Here is a 27322-nt window from a genome sequence, read left to right on the forward strand (position 1 = left end):
AAAGAAGGCTGTCTTGTAGTGGTCTCAGAGGTAGAGTAACAGTTTCTAAACCACTTCTCAGGAGGTGAAATAAGGCCAAATGCTTGGGGTGGGCTAAGAAATACCAGCATTTCACAGTGGATGACTGGAAAAAAGTCCAGTTTATTGATGAATCCAAGTTTGAGATTTATGGCAGTAACAGAAGGGTGTTTGTAAGGAGACGAACAGGAGAGAGAATGATATTGCAGTGTATCAAACCGACAGTGAAACATGGCGGTGGGAATATTCAAGTCCTGGGGGTGTTTTGCCTACTTTGGAGTTGGACACCTGCAATGAACTGACTGCACCCGGACCAAGGAGAAGTACCACTCCATTCTTCACAGACACGTTGACCCTCTGGTTTGCATCTTTGTGGAGACGGATTCATACTGCAGCAGGATAATGACCCGTGACAAGACTCAAAGCTTTTCCCAAACTACTTGAAGACGGGACTGTCCTGAGGAGTCCTGACTTTCCTCATCATTCACCTGACCTCAACCCCACTGACCGTTAATGGGGGAATTCCAGACTGAAAAAGCCAAGCACTCTGTGACATCAAAAGAAGCTCTTTGGAACATTGTCAGATCATGCTGGGATAACATGGGTCATCAGGTTTTGCACAAACTTGTGAAGTCCTTGGTAGATCGAGTGCATGTTGTGACTAAAGCAAAAGGGGGGCCCATACCAAATGTAAGAACTTAATGTAGGATACTCTGAAATTCATGTACGTTTTTCAGCGATTCAACTTTTCACTCATATTGTTAAGCTGATACAAAATTAGTATTACATTCGAAACAAATGCAAAATAGAAGTATCTTGACGGATGGTCTCAGACTTTTGGACTCCTAATGTGTATATAGTTACGCCCACAAGATGTCATATGCCATTACATGTCAATGAAAGACCCCCTTTTCTGTACAAGAATAATGATACCCATGTAAATCCCTTCTTTTTTCCTGAAAATTTCAATAAACATTAAGTAGGAAAATTGGAAACTTTTGATGTTAAGGTGTCATCACCCTGGCATGGTTTATATTCACTAGGATCAGTGAAAATTCACTTCATACTTTAATAAGCAGTAAAGATACAAACCCAGTTAAAAACTTTGAGGAAGGTTCATCCACCTACAGAAAAGTGATGTTAAAGAGCAGCATTAAACTGCCCACTTGAAATAAAGTTGACAGTTTTTTTGACTCATGTGTATCGCTGTAATTTATTTTTTATACAAGTAATGAAATACAAAGATGTTTAACTGAAGTAAAATTCAGTTAGATTCATGATGGCAAGAAAAACAGACATGATATTCATCCCCTTGAAGCTGACCAAATACTTGTAATATATAGTAAGGAAGAACAAATGCTGTCAACCTAAGAAAACCTATTAAGTTTGAATACAAAAATCATCATGTTTAGTTGTAATATATGAAAATGAAAAGTGAAAGGAATGACACAGCATGTTAGCTAATAAAGACTCCATCCTCCCTGGATGAAGACTCTTCTCCTCCTCTTGATGGTGTGTGTGTGTGTGTGTGTGTGTGTGTGTGTGTGTGTGTGTGTGTGTGTGTGTGTGTGTGTGCGCGTGTGTGTGCATGTGCGCGCGTGCGTGCGCGGGCTGAAGATGACGTGAGGCTGCCCCCTGGTGGTCATTTCTCTATCAGTGAGTCCAGCTGCTCCTGCAGGGAGGCCAGCTGTTGGAGCAGAAAATAGAAGGCGTGATTGATGCCCGACAGCCCCGGGGTGTAATTGGAAGGTAAGTGGATGATGATTAACATGTCTTTTCACATTAATCCACTGCCTTCATTTGTCAATACAAACAACGACCCAAGACAGTGGGTGGCCACTATGTCATAGCTGAAAAAAGGATGCTGCTGGTAGCTCCTGACAAATTAAATTTCACGTGATTGAATTTGAATTGGTATTTGACATTCACACAAGGTAAATTCATGCAAAGTGCTGAAAGCTTGTAGAAGGCTCACAGCGAGCACTGATCCTTGGCTTTTACGAAAAGGTTCCTACCTGCTCCATCTCCCGCTCCTCCTGCTGAATAATCTCATCCAACAAGGCCTGGAAACGGTTCTGTGAGAGGAGAGAGACCAACAAGATTTGTTCAAGTTGACATGCTGAGCCTCATTAAATTGTGATGGCTTTAAATGTGTGTCTGCCTGGGCTGCTCGTGTCACTATTTCCTCTCTGACAGAAAGGCCACTTGGAATGCCAGTCAGAGACAGCTGACCTTTTCCCTGCGACTGTGATAATAATGACTGGAGATGGGGCTTTGACGGTCCCAAAACACCCGGCAATGGGAGCACTAAATGGCAACGTAAAAAAGGGCCATGTCTGCTCGTGTTTTCCACTCATTGTAACTCTCCGCTAAAGAGTGCTAGGCAGAACAATAAATTTTCATGGCATTTCAAGGCTTTAAAATGACAAAAAATAAAGTAATGGTCTCCAACACTGTGTATAATCAGCTGTTCTTTTTATGTTTCACATCACTGTTGAGAGCACTTGTGCTGCACAAAGACTCATGCCTCCAAGCTCATCTGCATGTTCTTGTTTATGTTTCTGTACATGCAGTCCTAGTTTCTGAATGACTGTATTAAAAAAAAATGTGTGTGTGTGTGTGTGTGTGTGTGTTCACTGCTCACTTTGAGGGCCTGGTTTTCCACTTTCATGATGAGCTCCTCCTGCTGCTTCTTTCGGGCGCGGGTGTCCTGAAGCTTGGCCTTGATGCTGTTGATCTGCACCTGATACTCCATAACTGCAGGGAACAGCAGGAGGTTCACTTGCTAAGACTGTTATGAAAACACTCAAAAACTACGCCGTTTATGCTTCGGAAAGAGATGGAGATGTGACATAATTTGAGAGTGACACTGCATTCGTAAAGCCAGGAGGACAAGATATGCACCTTAGCTTTCTGAACCACAAGGATGCCTCAATTAGTTTGACCAATTACAGGGTTTTCCCCTAGCGTTCTCTACCACTCTTGAGAGAAAGGATACAGTATTGGCCCTAAAATAAGGAATATTTTTTCTGAAACTTGTGTTTAAAAAAGGGGGGGATTGTCTTATATTTCAGGACCACAAGATTATGTATTCATTCATTACAACAGATATTCTTTTTGAATGGAGAGAGTACGAGGTCTTTCACAGTGTTGCATTATGGGTTATTTATAGTCTTAATGTTGCTAGGCTAGTGAGTGTTTTCAAGTCCATCTATAGTGAGTCTCTAACAGAGAATCAGCCTTAAAAGTGTTTGGTTAGTCCAGTTTAATCTGCGGGAGTTTCTGAAGGCTGATGTAACATGCTCTGCTGCCACAGAGAAAATAAATTCATGACAAGTGAAAACTAGTTTTTAGTGTTTGGCACACAGCACGCTCTCAAGCACACCCCAAGTGACGGGCACACAGAGAGAGGACCGGTAAAGAGACTGACAGGGCTGGTAAAAACTTTAAAAAAAAAAATAAAAAAAAATCCATAAACAGTCCACAGGCCCACCGATGCAGCGCGCCACCAGGATTTGTCCCAGTAGTCCCAATGACCAACTATGAACTAGGGAAAAATTCTGTCAAACAGCCAAGAATTACATCTGTCACAAACGATGAGGCTTAAAAAGACTGAAGTCTGAAAAATGTTAACTGTCAGAGAAAATAATTAAGCGAGAGGAATGAGAGTGAGAGAGGAATGGACTCCCTGCAGTAATTCAGTCAGCTGACTAGTGGCCACTGGGGAGGTGAGCGGTCTACAGACGTCCAACCGAACAGAAATTTTGGTAAGCAGCTAAAAGCTGTTACATTGTCAGATGGCTATGGGGAGGATTAGCAAATTGCAGTTGAAAACCCATTCACTATAAGTCTTGTTTTACTGATATTATGTTGTATGGCACACAGTGTGATCACTCACATAAATATGAATGATTGCTTCAGGATATAGCACTCAATTCATTGGTGAGCATATTTAGACCCCCCCCCCCCAAAAAAAAAAATAAAAAAATCAAACAGCGCCTAACCCTGAATTCTGGTTAAATGGAACAGCAATCCATTTAAAAGGATGTGAGCAGCAGGCCAAAGCGCTGAAAGACACAACTAAATCAGTCCGATCTGGGCTTCACAGAGGGTTCTCATTACAACCAGCCAATGACAGTGTCTCACAACAACCTGTGGCTCCATCACTATCAACTATCTTCCACACTAATTGTATCCATCCTCTGTATCCACCCATCTGGCTCTCAATCCTGCGATACAGCCCATCCAATATGCAAAATCAAGCAGGGAGGACTCCCAGCAGACCCATTCATTAAAACTTTGCACGGTTGCCAGACGCATGCACAGCCAGACTCCGACACCTCAGGAAAGGCTCTGCTGGACTGACACAGTGGACCTGACCAATAATGTTGCTGATTGACAGCTCCATGTATGTAGATACGGAGGCATTGAGCTGTCAGACCAGACAGCTGTCTGAGTTGCATGCTGGGCCACAGGACCTGTCAGACTGGCTAGTTTAGAAGGAGAGCTGAGGGCTGTCAGTGTGTGCATCTCTGGGGCAGGGGCGCAGCATGGGCATTTAGGTGAAAGTAGGGATACTCATTTGAGTGTGTGTGTGTGTGTGTGTGATGTCTAACCTAGAAAACTCAACTCTGATTAGAAGTCCAGACACCTGGCTAAGGTTATTTTTGACCTCTGCTTTGACAAGTATGAGTGGAATTTGATTTAATTTAATATTGGACTGTCTCTGGTCTTCAAGTCTGTTCAGAAATCACACACGCACGCACGCACACTTTCCAGAATGTCTTAAACAAGTGCACATGATCACCTTTAGAACAGATGTACATATACATGCACTTCCCACCATATGGGCATACTTCTAAAGGTCTTTTATCTAGGAGTTTCTACATTCATTTAATTTTAAAAAATTACCACCCTCTCAGACCTGAAATTTTGGATCGGAAGCAATTTGGTAAGGGAAGAAAATTATACTTTACAACAAAAAATACTACACCATGTCATTAGGACTGTAACTCACGATTACTTTCATTAAAAAATTAATCTACTGATTTTTTTTATTATTATTATTTGATAAACTGTTCACTCCATAAAATGGAAAGAGCTGATTACATGTTCCCACAACCCAAGATGCTGCTGTGAAATTGCTCATTTTGTCCAACCAACAGCCCAATACCCAAAGAGATTCAATTAACAAATATATAGAGATAATATTTGGATTTTTTTCCTTGATAAAGGACTTAACTAACTATCTGATTAAAATCAATAGTTATATAAAGATACATAAACTTCATACCTCAATAACCTCTTCACTCATTCACTATTATAAAAAAACAAAAAAACATTGATTTTATATAGTTTTCCAGATCTGTATAGAGGCCCCTATATCCTCTCACCTATCTGGTTGTTTCTGTCATTTTCATGCTGCGCGGAATCCGACTCGTTGAGTTTGTCTTGGAGCTGTCGGACCAGATCATCCTCCGTGTCCATGATATTAAGATCCTCGTCCTCGTGCCGGTCCCCTTCGTCCTCCTCATCCTCACTGGAGCTGCTGATGTCATTGAAGATCTCCCTCAGTTCATCACGCTGGGCTGGCCATGTGATATTGTTATTAACATGGACATAAAGATGGAAACAGCGAGAATTTAGAACACTTGCTTGGGTTTGGTCTAGGTCACAGAGACAACAGTCTAGTAAAAAACAGAAGATGTTGGGGATATGGTCTCACATGACAAGACCAGGTGTTATTACAGCGGACTCCAAACACTCAGCTCCAAAATGAAATATTTGTCATGCCACTCATGCGCACCCTCACCGATATAGCTATAAGTTCCATACTAATGTGCACCTACGTGCTAAGAAGGTTCTCTGGGGAATCTAGAGGCAAAAATAATCTTAAGGCCAAAGAGTAAGTAATGCTTTGGTGTGCTCTATTTCCATTTCATGCCACTACAGCAAAGGCTATCAAGAGTGACAAGGGTGGTGTGCAAGCTCAAATTGAAGGACACCTTTGTTGGAGAGGGGAAGAGTATCAAAGAAAGCATTGAACGGGGCAATCATAAGAGCTATCTGTGCCACTTCGAACTAGCTGCAAATTTTTACACCACAGTATATTTCCACAAAAAACTTACCTTGCTTTGTAGATACTGACCAATAAATCAGTTAGTATTAGCTTATGCAGATATATCAGTACATATGTAGGCCATTAAGTAGGAATACATTGCAGAAATACCAAGTATTACATTGTTCGTCCAATACAGAGCACTGACAAGTTTATTTTCTGAGGAAAAATGCCCCACTTAGTCCATATCTTGGTCATATTCCTGATAAATTTAAGAGATCCTTATAAAAAAGTTTTGTATGTTATACGATTATTTTTTCACTCCCGAATATCAATATCCGTATCGTCTTTTGATCTGGCTTTATTGCTTTGTGTTTCTATAGGCCATGTGGTTGAGGTAGTAATACATGCCCCTTTTACTGCTTGAACTGAGAGGAACGCACATGCTAATGAAGCCCGCCATATCTTATTCACCATGATTGACTAATAAAGACATGTTTCACTTACCACAGGGCCCGTGACCCATCTTGTGTCCTGAGGTGCCAGGTGAGGAGTCCAGGTTGGCGAGAGAGCCGTGCTGGTCAGCTTCCTTAGACTCATCTTCTGCTATTACTTCCCATCCTGAACATCCTGGGTTAAGGTCGACACATAATGTGTAGCCCCCCTCTCAGCCCTCAGATCCCTACAGTAAAAGACTTGTGGTCTTTCAAAACTCTCACTTTCGACAAACTCTTCTTTGAAGTAGACTTAAAGGGTAAAAACCAGATGATATTCGACAGGAACTGCGTTAACTTTAACATTAATTAGTGTGTCATGTGTACGTCTGCGCCTGCATGCAAACTCTAAGACTATAATTAGAATCTAGCTCACTGTGGCCAACTAAGCAATGATAATGAACAGTCCATCTCAATTAACACACAGCAAGAAACCACTCAAAGCAGCCCTGCTGTGCTCTTATTCTGTCAGGCAAGTTTAGAGTTTCATTAGAGCACTAATAACCCCCTCGCAAAGTGCATCTCTTTCACAAAGGCATTAGACAAAGTCAAGTCAGGTGAGCCAGGCGGCAGTCAGGACACCCACTTGGGATTTAGATCAACCTATTTTGGATGTTAGATGGTAGTGAGGTTATGTTTGTTCCCAAAATACGAAACAGTAGGAACTATTTGATGCTTCTTAAAAGTTAAAGTCATGGTTAGGGGTTAGATTCACAAATCATTTCCAGCTGATTCCACATTCCACAATACACACTCCTTTTCTGAGCCAGTAGTATTTTTCCTGGTGCATGAATTTAACACCATTGTTTTTGCTTGGTTACATACACTCTTACTGCTTTTTGCGCTATGCAAGATGGATATGCAGAGTATTTTTAGGTGTTTAAAAGGATACGGACGCTGACAGCGTCAGCGTCTGTGCTGAGCAATCTCTTCACCTCCTTTTCCACATCAGGAGATTCAATGTACTGTGGAAGAAAGAGAGAGAGAGATTGGGTTACATGTGGTGTTAGTGGCATCTCTCTCATTCTCTTCCTCTCTCTCTCTCTCTCTCTCCCTCCCCCCCTCCCCCCCTCCCCATTCTCTCTCTCTCACACACACACACACACACACACACACACACACACACACACACACACACACACACACACACACACACACACACACACACACACACACAAAAAGGTAGCAGCTGGCCGGATGCCAGGACGCACATTAGCGATTAAAAACAGAAGGAGCCAAATCAATATGGCTCGGTTCTGCACCTTCAGGAAGATTTATTCAAAATACAAAGTTGAAATGTAGTGCTCAAGCACACTCCCTTTCACTTTGATCAAAGCAAAAGAGAAATTGCTTTTTTGCATGCCTTTTGGGGCAAACTACGATGGAAAGGGTTTATTTATATGTAAATCTTAGTGTTCACTTTCAGCACAGTTTCTTTTTTATGAAATGTAAATGTCTTGTTGGAAGAGAGCCTAGTAAAGAAATGGATTAACAGACAAGATGCTAAAGAGACAGATGAGAATAAGGAGGGGAGCTGTGAAGGCGAAACAGAAAAATGTCAAAACCTTCTTTTTTGCAGTCTTCCGAAATCTTCTCTTGCGTGTGTTCTTCAGGGGGCAGGTGACTGGAGACCAAAATAACAGGATTAGTGAAGGCAAATGGCTCAATCAGCTGTGTAGGGAAAACTATGCTTCTTGAAATGCTGATGTGCCAGGTTTTCAGCATGAACAGTTCAAAAAGCTGTTGTGCGTAGATGTTTCTACTTACTGCCATGGTTCCAAATGAATTTCTTGTCCTTGTCTTTGTCCTTCTTCTTGCTTTTAGGGTCGGTGCCAGTTGGCTCCTCTAAAGGAGGGTAAAGGTCTCCATCTAGTGTACATACCAGCATCTAAACAATGCATACAAAAAATGCTTGGTAAATGATTTATTGTACTTTGCATTCTGCTGATTAATGTTGATGTAATCCCGTATTATAACTAACAGGAAAGTAAGTTTTTTATTTTAATGTCAATGTTAAAAAAAATGCAAAAAGTATTTTTCTTAGCAATTAGTATCCTAAACATGACAACAAATATGTATCCAAAGTTTGTATGAATATCAAATCTTAAACTTAATGCGACGGTGCTGCGCTATCAGCCCACGATCCAATTTAATATCACTGCAGTGGTTTACCTGGCAGACATCAGCAGTTTTGTAAAATGTCTTCTTGTCCACAGTTTTCAGAGATTCAATCATACAGGGCAAATCCACCAGTTTGCAGGCCAAGGGGACTCGGTCCACTCTCACTATGCCATGACGACCATCGGCTACAAATAAGAACAACGTGATTGATTATAATGAGATGTTCTGAGTGAGAGTGCAGTAACCACTGCAATTCAGACACAGCTGTCATTGTTAGGTTGAAAAACAGAGAGTACAAATGCAGATGGAAAACAGGTTTTTCAGACACACATTAGGTAAGATGCGTAAGATTATTTGGCTACTCTTAGTATTATATCCCAAACAAACAGAAAACACAAATCATCAGCTTTAAAAAATGGCTTCAAATGGATAACCAGATTATTAAGACAAATTAAACTGATGTTTGAACAGTGATGTCACACAGGCCACACTCTACACCTGTTGCTTTGACTACTGATAAACCAGCTTACGGTGCAACTCGATGGTGAGTCTGTCTTTCATGTTCATACTGCTAGACTGGGCAATCCTTCTTACTGTTGAGGCATACTCCTGTAAAAGAAAGAAAGATGAATGCACAACATTTCCAGCAAATGATCACAATTAATTTCATAGAAATAATCATAAGTATATAGTCTCACCGAAGGCAGCCTCAGGACAAACTGGCTCTCCAGCTCATAAGGAGCATCCTCCTTATTCTTGGAGCCAACCTTCCCAACTAGAATTAAAACATATCACCATGAACAAAGTGGTAAATTCACTTACTTCTTGCTTCATATGTGTTTATGAAACTACAGTGTACACAATCCACTAGAAACATACTGTGAAAAAGACCGTACAGCTTTACGGTTCAATCTATATTGATTCTTCCTAGTATTTAAAAGAGGATACTCTTTTTTTATCTATGGCGAGCTAAGAGGAATAATGCAGTATGTCGGTGTGGTCTGTGGACCAATTTCATCTCATATTTATGAGATTTTACGATGCTACGACCAGATTAAACCTCTTAGAACATCTGCAACCACTTCTTACCATCTAAAGGAATACAATTAAACCAAAGTGCAAAGTGTGCTTGGTGTTAAGAGCTGCAATACAACAGACGAGCATTTTGGAGTAAATTCTCTAACTATCCTCTTTAACAACTTTTAATGCTCGTCATATATCGATACAGATTCTCTTAAGGGATTTCATATGTGACATTCTTTCACATTTTGAGTTGTTTAACATTTTTGCTACCTGTATCCTAATATTTCTGTTCTGCTTTGGTGCTGCGTATTGATAATCCATGTTAGCATACATTATTCCTTCTTGGCAAATATTTAGTCTACTGTGTCTTGCCTATGGAAGTTATTACATCATTATTAACTTTATGTCAGAGCAAAAGTCAGATCAATACACATAATTATGTACAGATCTTAGAAGTTATAAGGTTATCACCGTTTGTGTGAAGGTAATGTAACGTTAAAGCTAATTTAGCAGCGTCATAGCGAACTGTGTTTAACACTACAGACAGCCCTGATAAACCTGCTACAAACTTTGAATTGTGGACACTCAGGTTCACATCAGCAGCCACATTCTCGTAATGTTGTTCTGTTATTTTTAACATTAATAATTCATTTCAACACAACTGCATTAGCAGTGGCAGCATGTTTAAAAAAGAGAGGGCTTATCAGCTATCGATAGCTTAGCAGTTAGGTTAAATTAATGGCATAGGATTTTAACGTACCTTTCAGTTTAGATGTCATCTTCGTTTTTGTAATTTGGACGTTGCAGCTGCAAGTGTATGCTTAAATCATAAAAAAATAAAACCCAAGAAGGCAAGATACTGATTTAAAATCGACACAGGTTAGCTATCGGAAGAGACACAAAGCCATAACTGAGACAACAACGCCAGTGGTTACTGTGTTGTCTACTGCTACCTTAAGGTTCTCCTCGGAAATTTTGGTTCTAAGACTTTAAAGCAATCCAGACATACACCTCAGTGCATGACTAAAAAAAATAAAAATCCATGAGTATGTCATATGAAAAAAATTGCAAAATTTACATTATATAAGTAAAGCCATTTTTCACGTTGAAAATAATAGAAAATAATCATATCCGATACAGAGAAACGTCACATTAATTCTATTACTCTCTATCGCGAGGGTTGTTATGCTAACGAGATTTGAAAAATGGTGATACCCAAATGTCACCCATTCAGGAAAATATTAAAATTGTAGTTAGCTGTTGCTTAGTTGTACTATCGCTATATTATATTCTACATTTAAAATAAAAATAGATAAATAAGTAAGTTGAAACAAACAAAAGAAGAGGGAAGAAATAAGCAATTATCTAGCTATTAATGTAACATCCGGTTTAGGATGCTAAAGATCAGGGATTTCACCATAAGAGTCATCGGTTGAAACTAGTACCATCAGCTCCGTGAAAAACGGCCAAATCAATGTGCTTTATTCATTCACCGGTCGCATCCCTTACACAAAATACGCTATGCTAAGATTTATCTATCAGGCTTGATTTAAAAATAACAACATCCTGCTTTGGTGCTTTTACATCGAAACAAACACCGAATCCTTTCTGGAAAAATTGTTTTCACTTCCGGGCCGGAATCGATATTTCTGTTGCTGTCGTCTTTCTGCTGTCCACTCCCCCCCTACCAGTTCCTGAATAATATTTACACGAACTTTGCCTTTATCCACGACGACATTGCAGCATTTGACCGCCGACCAAACCGAAATGGTGTTTAAAGCGACTGTCAGCGGTGCCTGGAGGGCGACGAGGACGCTGTGGCTGCTCCTGCTAGTGAGCCTGTCTGTGTGCGTCTGTGTGTGCCGAGCATCATCACCTCAGGAGGAGGACAGTGCCATGGAGAACATCGTTACGGAGAAGAGGGCTGAGGAGAGCCACAGGCAGGACAGCGCCGACCTGCTCATCTTCATCCTGCTCCTCACCCTCACCATCCTGACCATCTGGTTGTTCAAACACCGGCGGTTCAGGTTTCTGCACGAAACTGGGCTGGCGATGATTTATGGTGAGAGAGAGAGAGAGAGAGAGAGACTCTCATTTTGTACTGATGATTAGATTTGAAACGATTGCGGGGTATTACTAAGCTGCACCGCATTTGAGTGCCTGAACCCTGCTTGGTCGAGCAACAGACATCTAAGCAGCTAAGCCTTCTTGGGCACCCCGGGGAGAACTACTGTAACTTGAAAAGGCCAGCCCAAAATTTCACTTCTCTATGCGTCCGGTCTGATATAACGCCTTGCTTGGATGGTGCTTGAAATAGACGTCATTTCGAGCAGGCTGCACAGTAGGTGAAGGACTGTTTCCTCCTTCACTCAGACACCAACATAAACCCTTCCTACACCTGACAGAACAAACTCCACTCACCAGCGGTGGAAAGAAACCAGGCACATTTACTCAAATACTGTACTTTAGGATAATGTTGTAGTACTTTTACTTTACTTGGGTGTCACACTGCACCACACTTCAGAGGGAAATAGTGTACTATTTACTCCTCTACATTTATTTGATAACTTTTGTTATCTTGCAAACTCAGATTGATAATATAATCAAAAGAAAATTATGATGTATTATCAAAGGTTAAGATAAGCGTTTCCCCGGGGGGAAATTCACAAGCAACCCAGCAGTATATAAAGTCATTCAAATTTACCACCTTTACCAGCTAAATTAAAGTGATGTACACATTAATGGATCGGTAATTAGGGTGGCTGTGGCTCAGGTGGTAGAGCCGGTTGTCTGCCGATTCCAGGGTGGGCGGTTTCGATCCCTGGCTGCTCCAGTCCACGTGCCGGAGCGTCCTTGGACAAGACGCTAAACCCTAAGTTGCCACACTTGTAAATTGCTTCCAGACAAAAGCGTCTGCCAAAGAGTAAATGTAATTGACGCTGCTTATGCATAATGGGCCGTTATGCATAAGGAGTACTTTAAGTATATTTGGATTCTAATACTTTTGTGCTTCAAGTAAAAGTAAAGGACTTTTACTTGAAACAGAGTACTTCTACACTGCAATATTACTAGCTTTACTTAAGTAAAGGATCTGAGTACTTCTTCCATCACTGCCGCTCACTGGGCTTTCATTGGTCTTTGTTTCCAAATTTTGAGTGGAATGACTTGGAGAATAGTCAATATTCTTTCCGGCCATCCTCTACATTAATTTTCTGAATGGATGAGAAGCAGGCCATGCTGTAGTAGAATCGTGTTATGTTGCTCTGCCTACGATGACTAGTATCAATAATTGCTAAAAGGGCAGCAAACTCATAGTCCACCCACGAAGGTGGTTTCACTTCCATAGCCTGATGGGGCTTTTTTCAAAGCAGACATTTAGAAATGCCATGGTAGGAAGAGCACAAGCTGTAGTTAATAACAGTAATAATGACTGCATTCAATGTAGATATGTCAGTTCCAGGGTAAAAGAATTCTGCTTGCTCACTCGGTGACCTCTGTTACTGAAGTACTTACAGGGAACAGAGCCACCATTAACAGTATTGGCTTTTTTTGCTTGATAAGTCAAAATGTCTGATATGAAAAATTTGGACCTCTTCTTAGATAGAGTGGGAATGTACAAACTGCATTTGACCGAATGGTTAGTCTTGTTGCACCTGTGAGGGTGTCAACTTACATGTTATCACTGAAATAAGTGTGTTGTGTTTGGAGATATTGTGTAATTTCCAGCATAGCTGCAACCAACTTCCCCCTGACTACAGGTCTTATCGGCCGGGGTTATTGAAAACCCCCCAGTGGCTCTGCAGGGCCTTTTAACAAAGTTGTGGAGTTTTTGAAAGTCATGATCTGAACACAAAATATTTCCCATTTGTCTGGTACATATCTGACAGGGAAATTAACTCTCAAAGGGATGTTTTCCAGACTGTAATTTCATAGCAAAAGCTGAGCATATGACATTTATTTCGGCTTTGTGAGTCTAAGAATTTAAATTTTTCTCCATTTCTATTCCACAAAATAATCATACGGAAAGATTGGATGGCCCTCTGCAATTTTAGGAAGCCGCAGATTCATGACCACCCCACCTTCACTCCTCTGGTGACATCTCTTCATTGATTTTAGTCTCCGTGTTGCAACTTTAAACAGCTGACATTAATCAACTCTCCCCTCTGCTTCCTTTATGTTTTGCCTTTTTTTGTAACGCTTTTCCCAGGCTTACTTGTTGGCGTGGTCTTACGCTATGGCATCCATGTTCCTCGGGACGTTAGCAACGTCACGCTGAGCTGCCACGTTAATGCAAGCCCCGCCACTCTGCTGGTCAATGTCAGTGGCAAATTCTACGAGTACACTCTGAAAGGGGAGATCAGTGCCAATGAGGTGAACGACGTGCAAGATAATGAGATGCTGCGAAAGGTAAAGACAGTCATGTAATTGAAGTTTGATGTCTGATCACAAGAGACGTTGTATTGATTGTATCTTATGGGTGTATTGGGAAGGGTGGATTTCATGGTACTTCGTTTGTTTATGTTGCAGCTTTAAAATATAGAGCCAAAACAATCAGTCGATTAAATGATTACACTATCAACATTAAATTAATCAGCAATTAGTTTGAAAATCAGATCATAATATCAGTTATTTTTAAGGGAAAATCCCAAGCATTCACTGATCTCAGATGTTCAAGTGGGAGAATTTGCTGGCGTTCTTTTGACTCTGCCTGTCTATAAAATCTGTACCCACTCTTTACCCATCTTGTCACTGTAATATTATAACAACTTTTTGTTGACTTTCCTGGAAGTTACTTCATGTGGTCCCAGATGCGTTATTTATGATTAATTAATTAATCTATTTAAGTTATCAAATAATGCAACAGCATAGAAGTATCCGGATGAAACAGCGTGTCATGAAAGTAATTTTGTTTCATTCCTTATCCTAATGATTCAGAGCTGTTATATGATATTATTACATAATAATAGGATATGATGATTGTTTTTTTGTGTGTGACCCAGGTGACCTTTGACCCTGAAGTGTTCTTCAATATTCTGCTACCACCGATCATCTTCCATGCTGGCTACAGCTTGAAAAGGGTACAGTAGTATTTCAGCCACTCTTTCGACTGCTTCATAAAAATTAAATGCTGATTAATAACAAAGTGAATACTTTAAACACTTGTTTGACTAAACACTAGTCGATGGAACCGATGTCCTCTTTTCAATGTGAAATGCTAAAATCCATTTACTCCTTCACATCTTTAGAGACCTAAGTAGTTGATTCATTTAGACTAGACTAGATTAGAGTCAGTATGTAGATGAGTGTTGATGTGTTAAATCGTTTTGTTTTTCAGAGACACTTTTTCCGTAACATGGGATCCATCCTGGCTTATGCCTTTTTGGGGACGGTTATTTCCTGTTTTGTTATCGGGTAAGAATATTCATTTGCCAAAAAGAAAACACTAAGACGGGCATCCTTCTGATGTCACATGTGCAACTCTATGTTGTAGCCGCAATATGCACAAAAGACTTTTTATGCCAGAGCAGAATTTATATATATTAATTACTGTGGTGTTGAAGTGTCCATAATGCCATTAAAGTCAGTGTTGCCTATGATGACGTGCAAAACCACATGCTGTTCCTCCGTCAGGTTGCTGATGTACGGCTGTGTGATGCTAATGAAGCAGGTGGGACAGCTGGGTGGAGACTTCTTCTTCACTGACTGTCTCTTCTTTGGAGCCATTGTGTCTGCCACAGACCCTGGTACGAATGCTGGTCCTCACCCTTCCAAGTTTTTCCTGCTTACAGGTTATACTAATTATAACCTGGATCCGCTTTTATCTCATGAATTGTTTCATATGATATACTAAGTCAGACTCGCCACAGCTGATACAAAGTGAAAGAACTGTGGTGCAGCAGGTGTCTAAAAAGCTCTGAAAACACAAAAATAACTTAAAACAAATATTTTTGCTTTCTTTTTGTTCAAAACAGTAAAGTATGTTCATTTCTTGTATACTAACGTCCAAAATAATGCACTTTTATTATGAATATGCTCTTTTCAGTGTTAGTGTATGATAATTATGATAATAATATTAATTAAAAAAAATTTATAGAACACTTTTCATACACAAAACACAGCTGAAAGTTCTTTCGAAAGTAAAAAAGAAAAAACAGAAACATGCAATTAATACAACAGTTAAAATGTTTTAAAAAAAGAGTATCGATTTGAAACCCAGCTCCTGAAGCTCCTGACAGCCACTTCCATCTCTCAAGGCTCTGTTCATCATCATTTGGGTCAGTTCTAGTATGGAGAAACATTAAGTCTGTTCCCCTTTGTTTCACAGTGACAGTCCTGGCTATCTTCAACGAGCTGCAGGTAGACGTGGATCTGTACGCTTTGCTGTTTGGAGAGAGCGTGCTCAACGATGCCGTGGCCGTGGTTCTGTCCTCGTAAGCCGCCTGTCTTTTTGACATCACGCACTAACCTTGAGTCCGCATCTGTCCCAAACTGTCTTGAATGGGCGCAGGCTGGCAAAGTTACTGGTTTTCTGAGAGATATGGTGGAAGTGCTAGTTATTGAACTAACTTAATATCAGCTTCTCATTAACGTTGTGCTAAACATGGTCCCTGAGCTAACCCTTAGTTTTTTCTCCTGCTCTACATGGGACTGTTTTTACTTCTACAGAATTTTAAATTATAATAGAAGGCACGCTGGAGGGGCCGGTCCCTGTGGAGAGAGTCTGACAAACCCATTGAACGGGTGTACTAAGTAGAGCATGCTGTTGTCTGCCTTTGCTGTGCCTTGGGACCAACATGACAAATCACTGGCCATTTGTTTTTACACTCCGGCTTATTCAACCAGAGATGCAGAACATTTCATTATTTATTCATTTATTGCTTTTTTTTGTTAACCTGCTAAAAACACTTTCCTATTATATTTGGAGATACTGTATATACACAGGTCAAGGAGAGGGCTCGAAGCCTGGAATGCTTATAGACAAAATGCCTGGTGATTTGTTTTGTGAGTTTGGGGTCTGTGAATGGAGAGGGGGAATAAATCTGCTTTCAGACTTGGTTCAAGTAGTTTTTGAAACTATCATTTAGAAATGAGGTTTGCCTCTTTAACTAAATCTTATAACAAAACTACCTCAATAAAATATTTCAAAAAGGATTTTTATAATTGCTTTCTCATAGTGACAACTGCCCTGCTAAATTTTAAATAATTCTGCTCCGATCACATCCCTTTCTTCCCAGACTCCAGTTTAAAACCAGGAGACTAAATAATTTTCAAAAGCTATTTGACACCGGTTTGATGAGGAGTATGACTTTATCGGGATAGTTCAGTCTTGATACTCAACTACCATATGACACCAAGTTGACGTATAAAGTGACAATTTTCATCTTCTTTCATGAAAAAACTTACTGCACCGTGCATGGCTGCTGCGACACAGATGCCGTTTCAGCGAGTTTTTTTGTGTTACTGGTTACTGGAATTTTTCTCTCCACTTGATTTCCAAAGCAGACTCTTTATTTGGAGTTAATTCTCTTAGAGGAAGGGAAACCCTCTGTGAGTTCTTTTTCTTCCTGTACAAGGCAGAACATGATTTTCCCCTTCCTTTACCATGAAAAAGTGTGTCTTTAACAGCATGTAATTATGTCTACTGTGTGGTGGAAAGAGAGTCCCTCTTTTCTTTGCTGGTTATTATGATAGTAATATTATGATAGTATTTTTAATTATCTATTGCTCTTCTACTGCTCAGGCCTTATGGGAACATATGTCAAGAAATCGTGACCTCAGTGGAAACCTAGCTGCGTACACACAGTATAAAGGACACATTAAAGACTGTATCTGTATTTTCTTTCCAGACAGTCATATCACTTCAGTAGGTTTTTAAGCAAACTACTTCGTTATAAGTTGAGTATTAACACTGAACTATTGAAATAGAGTCTGACACTCTTTTGTTCCACCCTTCTGACCTTTACATTAGTCTGCTTTTCTCTTTATCTCAAGTCCCCCAGTTTACATGAGTGAGAGTTTTTTTTTTTTTTCTTTTCTATGAAAGCTTCTTTAGCAATAGAAGCAAACCTGAATTGTTTTCAAAAAGGTATCCTATACAAAGAAACCTAGGTTAGTGGTAGATTGTAGAATACCTGCCTGATAAGACGTGTATTTACAGTACATATTAGGCATTTATATCATATTATACTAAATGCCTACTACATTTTCTGTATGCAGGCTTCAACTTCAGCTTAATTGGTTGTAAAACAAGTTAAATAACCTTAATGTGTGACATGATTAACACCCTGTACACTTTGCAAGAAATGGTTGCCAATAAGTGCTTGTATTTTTTATTATGTCAGGTCTATAGTAGCGTACCAACCAGAAGGAGACAACAGTCACACCTTTGAGGTCATGGCGATGCTGAAATCTTTTGGGATTTTCCTCGGAGTCTTCAGCGGCTCTTTTGCTCTGGGAGTGGCCACCGGAGTCGTCACTGCTCTCATATCTTTTCTGGGGTTTTTTTCCATGTTTATTTATAGGAGAAATGTGTCGAAACATGTTATTAATAAGCTCCATCCATCCACTGTAGCATGCAGAAGTTTAAAAAAGGGGCCTTGTTCGCAACACATTTTTCTTGTCTGAAGGATCCACTTGAAACGTTACAGTATTTTTAAATAAAGACAAATGCTTCATTCAAAGCTGTCACTCTATTTAAGACTGAAACACACAATATCTCACTGGAAAAAAATGAAATTATCTAACTGCATTAGCAGAATATTTTTAAATTCTCTCATTTAAGAAAAAAAAAAATCTTTTCCTAGATGTTATGACTGAATCGTGTTTGAAGTTTAATCGGACTTCATTTCACAGTGTCTGAGTGTCTGGTTAAACTCCTTGACTGTTGTCTGTACGTGACTAAGTTCACCAAGCTGAGGGATTTCCAGCTGCTGGAGACAGCTCTGTTCTTCCTCATGTCATGGAGCACATTCCTGTTGGCTGAGGCTTGTGGCTTCACAGGTAACACACACACACACACACACTGCACACAAAGCACATACATACATACACATGCTCAAACTGCCACGGTAACAATGGTATACTGTAATTTAATTTGTCCAACCTTCCTTTTTCTGTTTCCCTGTCCTTCCTGCTGTGTTGCAGGTGTGGTAGCAGTGCTGTTCTGCGGGATCACTCAGGCCCACTACACCTACAACAACCTGTCCCCTGAGTCCCAGGACAGGACCAAGCAGGTCAGAACCTGGACTATAACAACACCACAACTCATTCCGTTCCTTTTCAGTATGCTTCAAGCATTGAGTTGTGTTTCTGCCTTTATTTTGAATCTTGTAAAAAGCTTTGAAACTCGCAAACAGTTAAAGCACAATGGAAATGTCACATAACTAATAAAGCTGTGTCAGTTTACAAGCTATAATATGGTATAATTTAAATGTATAATTTTGATTATGATTGTTTGTAGTCAAAGCCATGCAAGCTAAGTGTATTTAGCTGTTGAATTGTCTAACTGTGTTTCCTGGTAACTAATTTTCATCGTTGTTTTCGTTAAGCTGTACATCCACTAAGGCCGCCGTCATCTAAGGCAGTTGATGTTGTTTCTCGTGTGTTTCAGCTGTTTGAGCTGCTGAATTTCCTGGCAGAGAACTTCATTTTCTCCTACATGGGTCTGACCTTGTTCACCTTCCAGAACCACGTCTTTAATCCGATGTTCATCGTTGGAGCCTTTGTATCTTTTGCATATGAAACTACCTTTCGCACAAAAAGCCTGATGACCCTCTGCTTGGACACAGCATTGGCTGTTTTCACTCACATTTTAGTGTCAGCATAGGAATATGGAGCTACCACCATTTTCAGCAATGTTCATATGCCAAAGCAAAAAGTTCCCACAGTGTACCACCAAGGTGCAAATGGTAATTGATTTAAAGGGGCAGTAAATAAGCTTGGCACAGAGCAAGGAGGGTTCACTAGCTCTCCGCTTTGTTTTGTTTTCCTCTCCTTAACCTCCTTCCCCCCAGCTGGCAGTGTTCCTGGGAAGAGCTGCTAACATCTACCCTCTGTCATTCCTTCTTAATCTGGGACGACGCAACAAGATCAGATCCAACTTTCAGCACATGATGATGTTTGCGGGTTAGTGGTATACAGATACAGGAAGACATTTATCGTGTACATTGTAACCTCTGTAAAAATCTGATCTGTCATCCATCAAGAATAAGACTTTGCTATGAATTTAGGCCTTAAGGCGTCTGCACCCTTTGCATGCATTGGATTATTTTCTAGTTTATTGCAACCCACTTTCAGTAGATTAAAGGATAACCAACACAGGCTTGTAAACAGAGTGATTTATCCTATGTAGAAACTTGTTTGTTTGTTTGTAACATTGTCCTTCCGTGCTCCTTAGGACTGCGAGGTGCGATGACCTTCGCCCTGTCCATCAGGGACACGGCGACGTACGCCCGTCAGATGATGTTTTCCACCACTCTTCTGGTGGTCTTCTTCACTGTTTGGATTTGTGGAGGTGGCACCACCCAGATGTTGTCCTGCCAGCGCATACGGTACGCCTCTCGTCCCCTCGTCAAATCCGTCCATGGGTCAAACTGGATTTGCAGTTAGCATTTGTTTTAACAAGGGTGGGTCACATCAGGCTACTTCGGACAAGTGAGGAAGACGGACTCTTTTTAATGCTCATCAGGTTAAAACTCCAAAGAATTATTTAACATAACCTTTGGTCGTGCTCTGGTTAATGCTTACGGGTTTTTTTTTTTATGCAGTACGCCACCCTTTTCTTTAAACCTTGCTGCTCACAAACTTGTTGAACAGGGGAAACACGCTTCAACACTACTCTGCTCTGACAGTTGCTGACTGAAATCAATTAACATGTTTCTTTTTATTTTTTTTTCCAGAGTGGGAGTGGACTCTGATCAAGATAACTCTGTGAGTGTGTCCCTCGTGAAAGACTGATTACTATACTGTGACTGATACATAATATGCCGACAAGAAAATACCTAAAAACGTGGTTTGTTTGTTTTGTTTTGCTTTTTCTAGATGAGTATCGCTGAAGGATCAGAGAGACGAAGCACCAAACAAGAAAGTGCCTGGCTATTCAGAATTTGGTACAACTTCGACCACAAGTATCCTTTGGTGACAAATTACTGGCTTTTATCATTGTCATGAAAGTCAAGAAGAAAAAACAACATTTGTGTTTAATAAGTTGATGTCATTTTTGTCATTTTTATGAGAGCTAGACACGCGGATGGCCAGCCTCAAGGAATACCACACCTCTGACAAAAAGATTTAAAAAATAATTAAATGAATAAAATTACACAAGAAAATATAACAAACAGCAGAATCATCATACAGTCACGAAATACTGTAACAAAAGGAAGAATAGAATTCTAAACCTGGGTGAGTACTAAAAACTGCTAATACAGATCAAAAACTATAAAAACATTATTAAATCAGTACAGAAACAGCTATAAAACTCTCTGACTACAACTTCATAAGAAGTTGATAAGTTTGTAATTGCATAACCGAAGGCTACTAGATGACGGCTGGTGGCATCTAACATGCGCCAGGCCTGCTGAGTGGTGACTACTGTAGTTCACAGAGTCAGACAGCAGAGGGAGTGCCACATATAGACTGGAAGACAAATGATCTCTTTTATTGGGTATGTAGTATTAAGGTCATTATGTTGAGTTTATTTTTATGTGAAAGACTTAATTGAATTACTTCAAATTTGTCCATATTGTCCTTTTAAATTGATAAAAAATGACGGATTTTTAAAATCTACTCAGCATTCATTAATCACGCTATACAGGGATCTCTGTTTGTTTCTGCTTTTTGTGTGTAACCACTCTCTCAGCGCATGTTTTCTACGTAAACTGTCCTTGACTCGAGGCCCCTCTCCAGCTACCTGAAGCCCATCCTGACTCACAGCGGCCCCCCTCTCACAGCCACGCTGCCTCCCTGCTGCGGCCCCCTCGCCCGCTTCCTCACCAGCCCTCAGGCCTACGAGGTCAGACGCTATTTTGATGAATCAGGAAGCACAGATTCTCAGCATGAAAGAAGAGAATTGAAATCTTCATATTGACAAAAAGTTTACTTTATTAGCTGGTAATAGAGGAATAAAGTCACATGGTCTCTGTGAAGTGTATGGAATATCTGACATCTTTCCTCTTCCCCTAGAATGAAGTGCAGTTGAAGGATGACGACTCTGACCTCATCCTGACAGACGGCGATATCAACCTGACCTATGGCGACATTACAGTCAGTACAGATGCCTCAGGCGCCCACAGCAGCGGCGGGCCAGCCTTTACCGGTGCCACCTCTGATGACTTGGACCGAGAGCTAACATATGGAGATCACGAGCTGGTGATGAGGGGCACACGGCTGGTGCTGCCCATGGATGACTCAGAGCCGCCCTTCACAGACCCCCACCACCGCCTGCGGATGTGAAGATACTCTTTCAAAGCAGACCCAGACAACCGTCCAACTCACACTGACCCAAGCCATCGAACAAAAAACCAGTACCTATCTCTCCTTCTTTCATTCTTCCCACTTTTTTCTCTTTTACTCTTGCACCTTTCCTTATTCCTCTTGCTTCTCTTCCACACAGATCCTCACGGCTACATTTTCCCACTTCCTCTAGTGGCAAATCATTGTCTCTACCTCATTCCCCTTGTTTCCACACCTTTCTGGCATCTGCCAAAACTGTAATATAGTCTTATTTATTTGCAGAGTTTTTTAGCATTCATTTGAAAGTCAGTTTCTCTCAGTTTTGCTTAAATTTGTGTGCCAGTCACCTTTACCGTAGCATTGCACAGAGGTCTAGCAGCATGTGTTAGTGTGTAAATGCAAGTACCAACCACTAGATAATTTGTCAATATACAGTATATAACAAAAGTACTATAACTTTAATATGCATGCTGAGGATGCTTGTTGTTTTCTTTGTATAGGGAGGTTGAGGGCTTTTGTGTTTTGGGTCTGACCTTGAATGTTGCTGCCTTCTCTCTGTGCGTCAGAGACATGCTGACCCAGTGGACAACTTTACTGTACATTTGGTTACAATCAAGTGCCTGGGAATTGTAGTTTTTAAGCCTGGCGACCCATACTGGATCAGCTCTGGGAAGCAGAGCGGGTTGAGGGATGGGCGGTCATGCAGTTGTAGTTTTAATTTGTAAAAAAGGAAAAAAAAAAAAAAACCCAAAAATCAAAACAGACACCTCTGTCCATAAGGTAGCAATATACTCAGTGGGTGTTTGAGCTGTCAGTTTGTGCTATCCGCCTGTAAATAGTGTGTAACAATGTAATGCCACTGATGCGGTGTAACCTGGCAGTGAAAGTTGTGGATCTCTCCCAATGACCTTTGACTGTGACATAGAGAGGGACTTCACACCTTATTTTAGAAGCTGACGTCGCTCACGGGAGAACGAAGGGCTGTTGTTCTGAAAACGAGATCCAAATGAGGAAAGCTTAGTGCCATTTCTGTCCTGCATTTTGACATTTTGTGAAAACTGAATGCAGATGACCTTAAAGTGTTTTATATATTCTTTTTGCAACAGAGCTTAAGTACTTTAAGCTGAATCACATTTTTCATACTCATTTAGCTTTGTGCACACATTTTCTATTACGATTGTTGCATTGTTGTTGAGACTTTGAATCCACTTTTCTCATTAAGTGAACCTGAAAAACACAGATACGTGAATTTGACACTAAAGGAACTTAGTACCGTGGTATTGGTAAGCACACAGGTATTTTTGTGAGTATAGGTTTGGCAAATCAGAGAATTGATTGCCTCCGTATGTGATTTTTATTACAGCTGCAACCGGTGATTATTTTCATTATTAATTAATATGTCAGCTGTGGTTTGATTAAATTTTATTCGTTTGGCCTATAAATTTCCAACAATAGTGACAAATTCCCATCACAAATTGTCAGCGCTAACCTGACGTATTTAAACATCTCATTTTTAATTATTTTTTTATTTTATTTTTTTCTGATCCGACCCAAAAATACTCATTTAGCAATCATGTAAGAATCAAAAAATGACTATTTATATTATTCTCCATGATATTTGTGTTGGTACTGTGGCAGTTCATTGCTAGAATAGGACAGCAATAGTTGTTTATATGCTGGATGATTTCCTCTGCTGTTCTTTAAGACTGATGGTTTCATGGTCTAACAGGATTTTCATAAAAATGTTTACTGTTAAAAGGCTGCTCGTAGATGGATGTGTTACATTTAACTTATAGTCTCTTTCAGTGTATCGCACACTGTGGAGGCTATTTTGGTGGGTGTACGAGAAGAATGGAAGGTTTTGCGAACTCCTTCGGTTGCAGAGTATAGCAGCTGTTAATGGGGGTTTAACAGGAAGTGCTGATAGGACATCACCGTGGCAACACTGTGTTGATGTGGATAGAAGCCAGGAAAACATTCAGTGACTTAGTTCAACGCAACAGTGTTGTGGTTTACCCACTTGGTGAGCCAAAGGAAAAAAAAATTGGGTGTATGCGAAATGGATGCAGGCGGACGGGGTTAAAGAAAAGAGTGAGAGAAATAGATGAAATAGAAATAGATGATAAAAGAAAAAAGAAAAGGATAAGGAAGGATACTTAGGCCTATGTTTGTGTGTGTGTGTTCATATGTTGGGGATGATACAGAGGTGGAAGGAAGAGCAAGCTTTTAGATATCGCTTTTCCTTCCACAGTTATCTTCTGCTGTGCAGGAACTTCTTATTGAAAGTGTTGACTTTTTTTTTTTTTTTTTAATCAGACATGCCTACTGACATCACATTATCCAGGAAACGATTCCTTCTTTCCACCATTTTATACTTTGTGTTTGAGTTATTCTTGAATTTTATTTTGTAGAAGGGAAACAGTGAAGTAAAAACAAAACTGAATAATTTGCACTCATCCTTTGATAATGTTTTTCTGTTTTATTGTTATGATGCTTATTTTATCCAACAGCTGCTTTTTTATTATTTACCTTATGTTTTGGAAGGTTGCGGAAAAATGAGCAATGTCATGTCGGTTAAATGAATGGTAAAGTAAAATTTAGTAGACATTAAGTTGGTTCATTGATGTTACTTTGTAAAGAATTATTTCCACATTGCAGTGGCAGACCTTTCATACTGTTGTTCCATCTTAAAACTTAACAGGTACTTAGTATGTATGTTTGCAACCAATTGCTGTTGAAAATGCTGTTTTCATGTCTTCTACAGAGCACGAATCATTCATCCTCCACTGATGGCGGACTCGGTGGGGGGAAAAAAATAGAAAAATATAATACAAGCAGAATTGTGTGCCGCTGTTCTTCAGCTGGCACATTAAAAAATGTGAAATCTGAAAAAGCTCCTATAGGTTTTGGTATTTGCCTACTGCTCTGCCAGTATGTTCTTCTTTCTCTCTGTTCTCTGAATGGTGACTTGTGATAGGCTTTGACCATTGGAAATCTTGTCTGAAGTAGCTGACCAAAGAGGCCTGCTGTGCTTTGTGTTTTCAGACAATACACTCTGTCTTTATACTGCAAATTCTCTGTGTGTGTGTGTGTGTGTGTGTGTGTGTGTGTGTGTGCGTGTGTCAATGCCTGCAAGTGTATATGGGTGTGTGTACTGGTGTGTGTGTGTGTGTGTCCGAGAGAAAGAGGGAGAATGATTTTTCTCTTTTCCTCTGTGTTGCAGGTACTGACTGTTTACATCTGTGTAAATATTCTCTCACTTGATCTTGTGTGTGCAACGGTCAATAAATAGAAGCCTGTGCTTTTGATTAAAGCCCTCGCTGTAATGGCATCTTCATTTACCTTGTTTCCTTTTTTTAATTTGATGTCTGAGTCGTCAAAGAATGTAGCTGTCAAGCTTCAGAGATCATCCCATCTACAAGAAATGTGTAAAAAGATTAGTGCCAGAAATAATTGGATTTTTAGTTGCATAAATCTGATATGGGATTATTGTATTATGCTAAGAACAGGTTTATAATCTTTATAGCCTTGGGATATGGTGTGTAGCCCAAGCCTACAAACTATTAAAAAACCTTCAAATATTTCAGTGGAATAAACTCAACTTTAGACTGGAGCTGGGTGGCCTTGGTGAACAGCAGGGTTAGTCCCAAAAATAAGGAGCACAGTGGTTTCCAAGCAGGGAAAACACACAAAACTGTTAATTTTTACCAGCTGTGACCGCGTGGCTGGTATTGTTTTCACCTTGTGAGTCTCAGCGTGTGTGGGTGTGTGTCATTATGGTGTCCTGGAGACACCTACTGTAGAGGGAACTACCACAGAGGCGCTTTCTGTCCGTCCGTCTGTCTGTCTGTGGACAGATTTGTCACTAGGATGGCGTCACAACCGTGCAAAGTAGTCTTGAGTAGTCTTGAATCTTTGCAGGTATGTAGCTGAGATCAAAATGAAGGCCAAGTTCGAAGATGGGTGTGGTCCGACCCACGAGTACTTAGGTACTCAGGTAAAAATGACGACTGGTAATGACTACTGAGGACCCATGGGCTGGAACATGAACGTGGTCTGTCTCTTCCAGACCTGTGAATGACAGCAATGATTATTTCTTGTCCTACGTTAATTTAAAATACACCGTCCCACCTGTGGGGCACTTTGGCTTTGGTAACGCTACTTTAGGTGTGTTTTGGTCTGTACTGGACTCAACTCTTCACACAACCTTGACAAATAATACACTGTTTGAAAGCTCTTAAGTCACTCGATTCTATCTGTGTAAAGCAGCTTAGGATCCCCGTATCAACAGAAACAGCTGGTATTCATTTTGGTGGTTGGCACACACACAACAGAAGAGTCACTCCTAACTTTTTTCGACATTTGTGAGGGAAGGCACATGTCCACATGCTTAAAAGTCCACGCCATTTTCACCACTAGCTTTTCCCCAATAAAGTCCAAAAGTCTACTTGAGTACTTTTGTTTGCTCGATTGTTTGGCTGATTGAGGCAGGTGATCATCAAAAATGTCAAAGAACAGTAACCTTTTTTATTTTGGGTACGTTGTTTTCCAGTTGGTGCTCAAAGTGGGGGTGTCTGGTAAGAAGGTAAGTCTGGGATAGATTCATACTGTGATAAAAGGGGCCAGAGGCCTGCTTCTCTGTTTCTGACCCTGGATATGTCAAGCCTTCTCTAGTTTATGATGTGAAAGGGGTTAAACTTTCATGACTCCTTCTCATGATGTGTTTATTGAATAATATTTTTTTAAAGAACTCTAAAGAGCCCTGTGAAATATGTACCATTCTTCTCATCCAATTATCACTTCTTACCCGCTCACTATTCTCACCAAACTATGCTGAAACATTATGAATTGATCCACAATTTTCTGTCACTTTTTGCAGTCAATGATTTGATGAACCAAACCCCCCCCCCCCAGAAAATAATATGTCGATATGACAAGATTCACTCACCTATCCAAGATAAAGGGGCAGAGCGGTGTTAATGTGCAAAGCCGCAACGCGCGCAGCCAAGGCCGATAACATGTTATTCTCCGAGGCCCAATTTGAGCCAAATATCAGGTAACCTGTTCCTAATATGGCAACAACTCCCTCCAGTCTGCTCAAGAATGTCGGTGTAGTGGAGTAACAGTCCGGGGAGGAAACAGTAGTTTCAGAGGGCCA

At 40.4% G+C, this 27322-nt stretch overlaps 2 protein-coding genes across 2 annotated transcripts; one reads left to right on the top strand and one right to left on the bottom strand.

Annotated features, from left to right (window-relative positions):
* Positions 1-1198: 1198 nt before the first annotated feature.
* Positions 1199-11025, bottom strand: taf7 (TAF7 RNA polymerase II, TATA box binding protein (TBP)-associated factor). Its single transcript, XM_040119291.1, has 12 exons — positions 10475-11025; positions 9390-9466; positions 9222-9300; positions 8743-8876; positions 8338-8458; positions 8136-8194; positions 7463-7535; positions 6584-6697; positions 5412-5606; positions 2663-2775; positions 2034-2093; positions 1199-1705 (listed from the first exon to the last, which is right to left on the bottom strand). The coding sequence occupies exons 1-12, from the start codon at positions 10491-10493 to the stop codon at positions 1661-1663; spliced, it is 1089 nt and encodes a 362-aa protein (XP_039975225.1). The 5' UTR covers positions 10494-11025; the 3' UTR covers positions 1199-1660.
* A 456-nt stretch (positions 11026-11481) lies between these two features.
* Positions 11482-25477, top strand: slc9a6a (solute carrier family 9 member A6a). The gene is made up of 16 exons (XM_040119290.1): positions 11482-11776; positions 13922-14121; positions 14715-14792; positions 15050-15126; positions 15346-15458; positions 16040-16145; positions 18057-18198; positions 18609-18714; positions 18859-18947; positions 19325-19438; positions 19728-19839; positions 20111-20264; positions 20613-20643; positions 20755-20840; positions 21619-21724; positions 21895-25477. Exons 1-16 carry the CDS (start codon positions 11482-11484, stop codon positions 22162-22164), a joined length of 2079 nt encoding a protein of 692 aa, XP_039975224.1. The 3' UTR covers positions 22165-25477.
* Positions 25478-27322: the final 1845 nt, after the last annotated feature.

Source organism: Xiphias gladius, chromosome 23, assembly GCF_016859285.1.
Source record: "Xiphias gladius isolate SHS-SW01 ecotype Sanya breed wild chromosome 23, ASM1685928v1, whole genome shotgun sequence".
Taxonomy (NCBI): Eukaryota; Metazoa; Chordata; class Actinopteri; order Istiophoriformes; family Xiphiidae; genus Xiphias; species Xiphias gladius.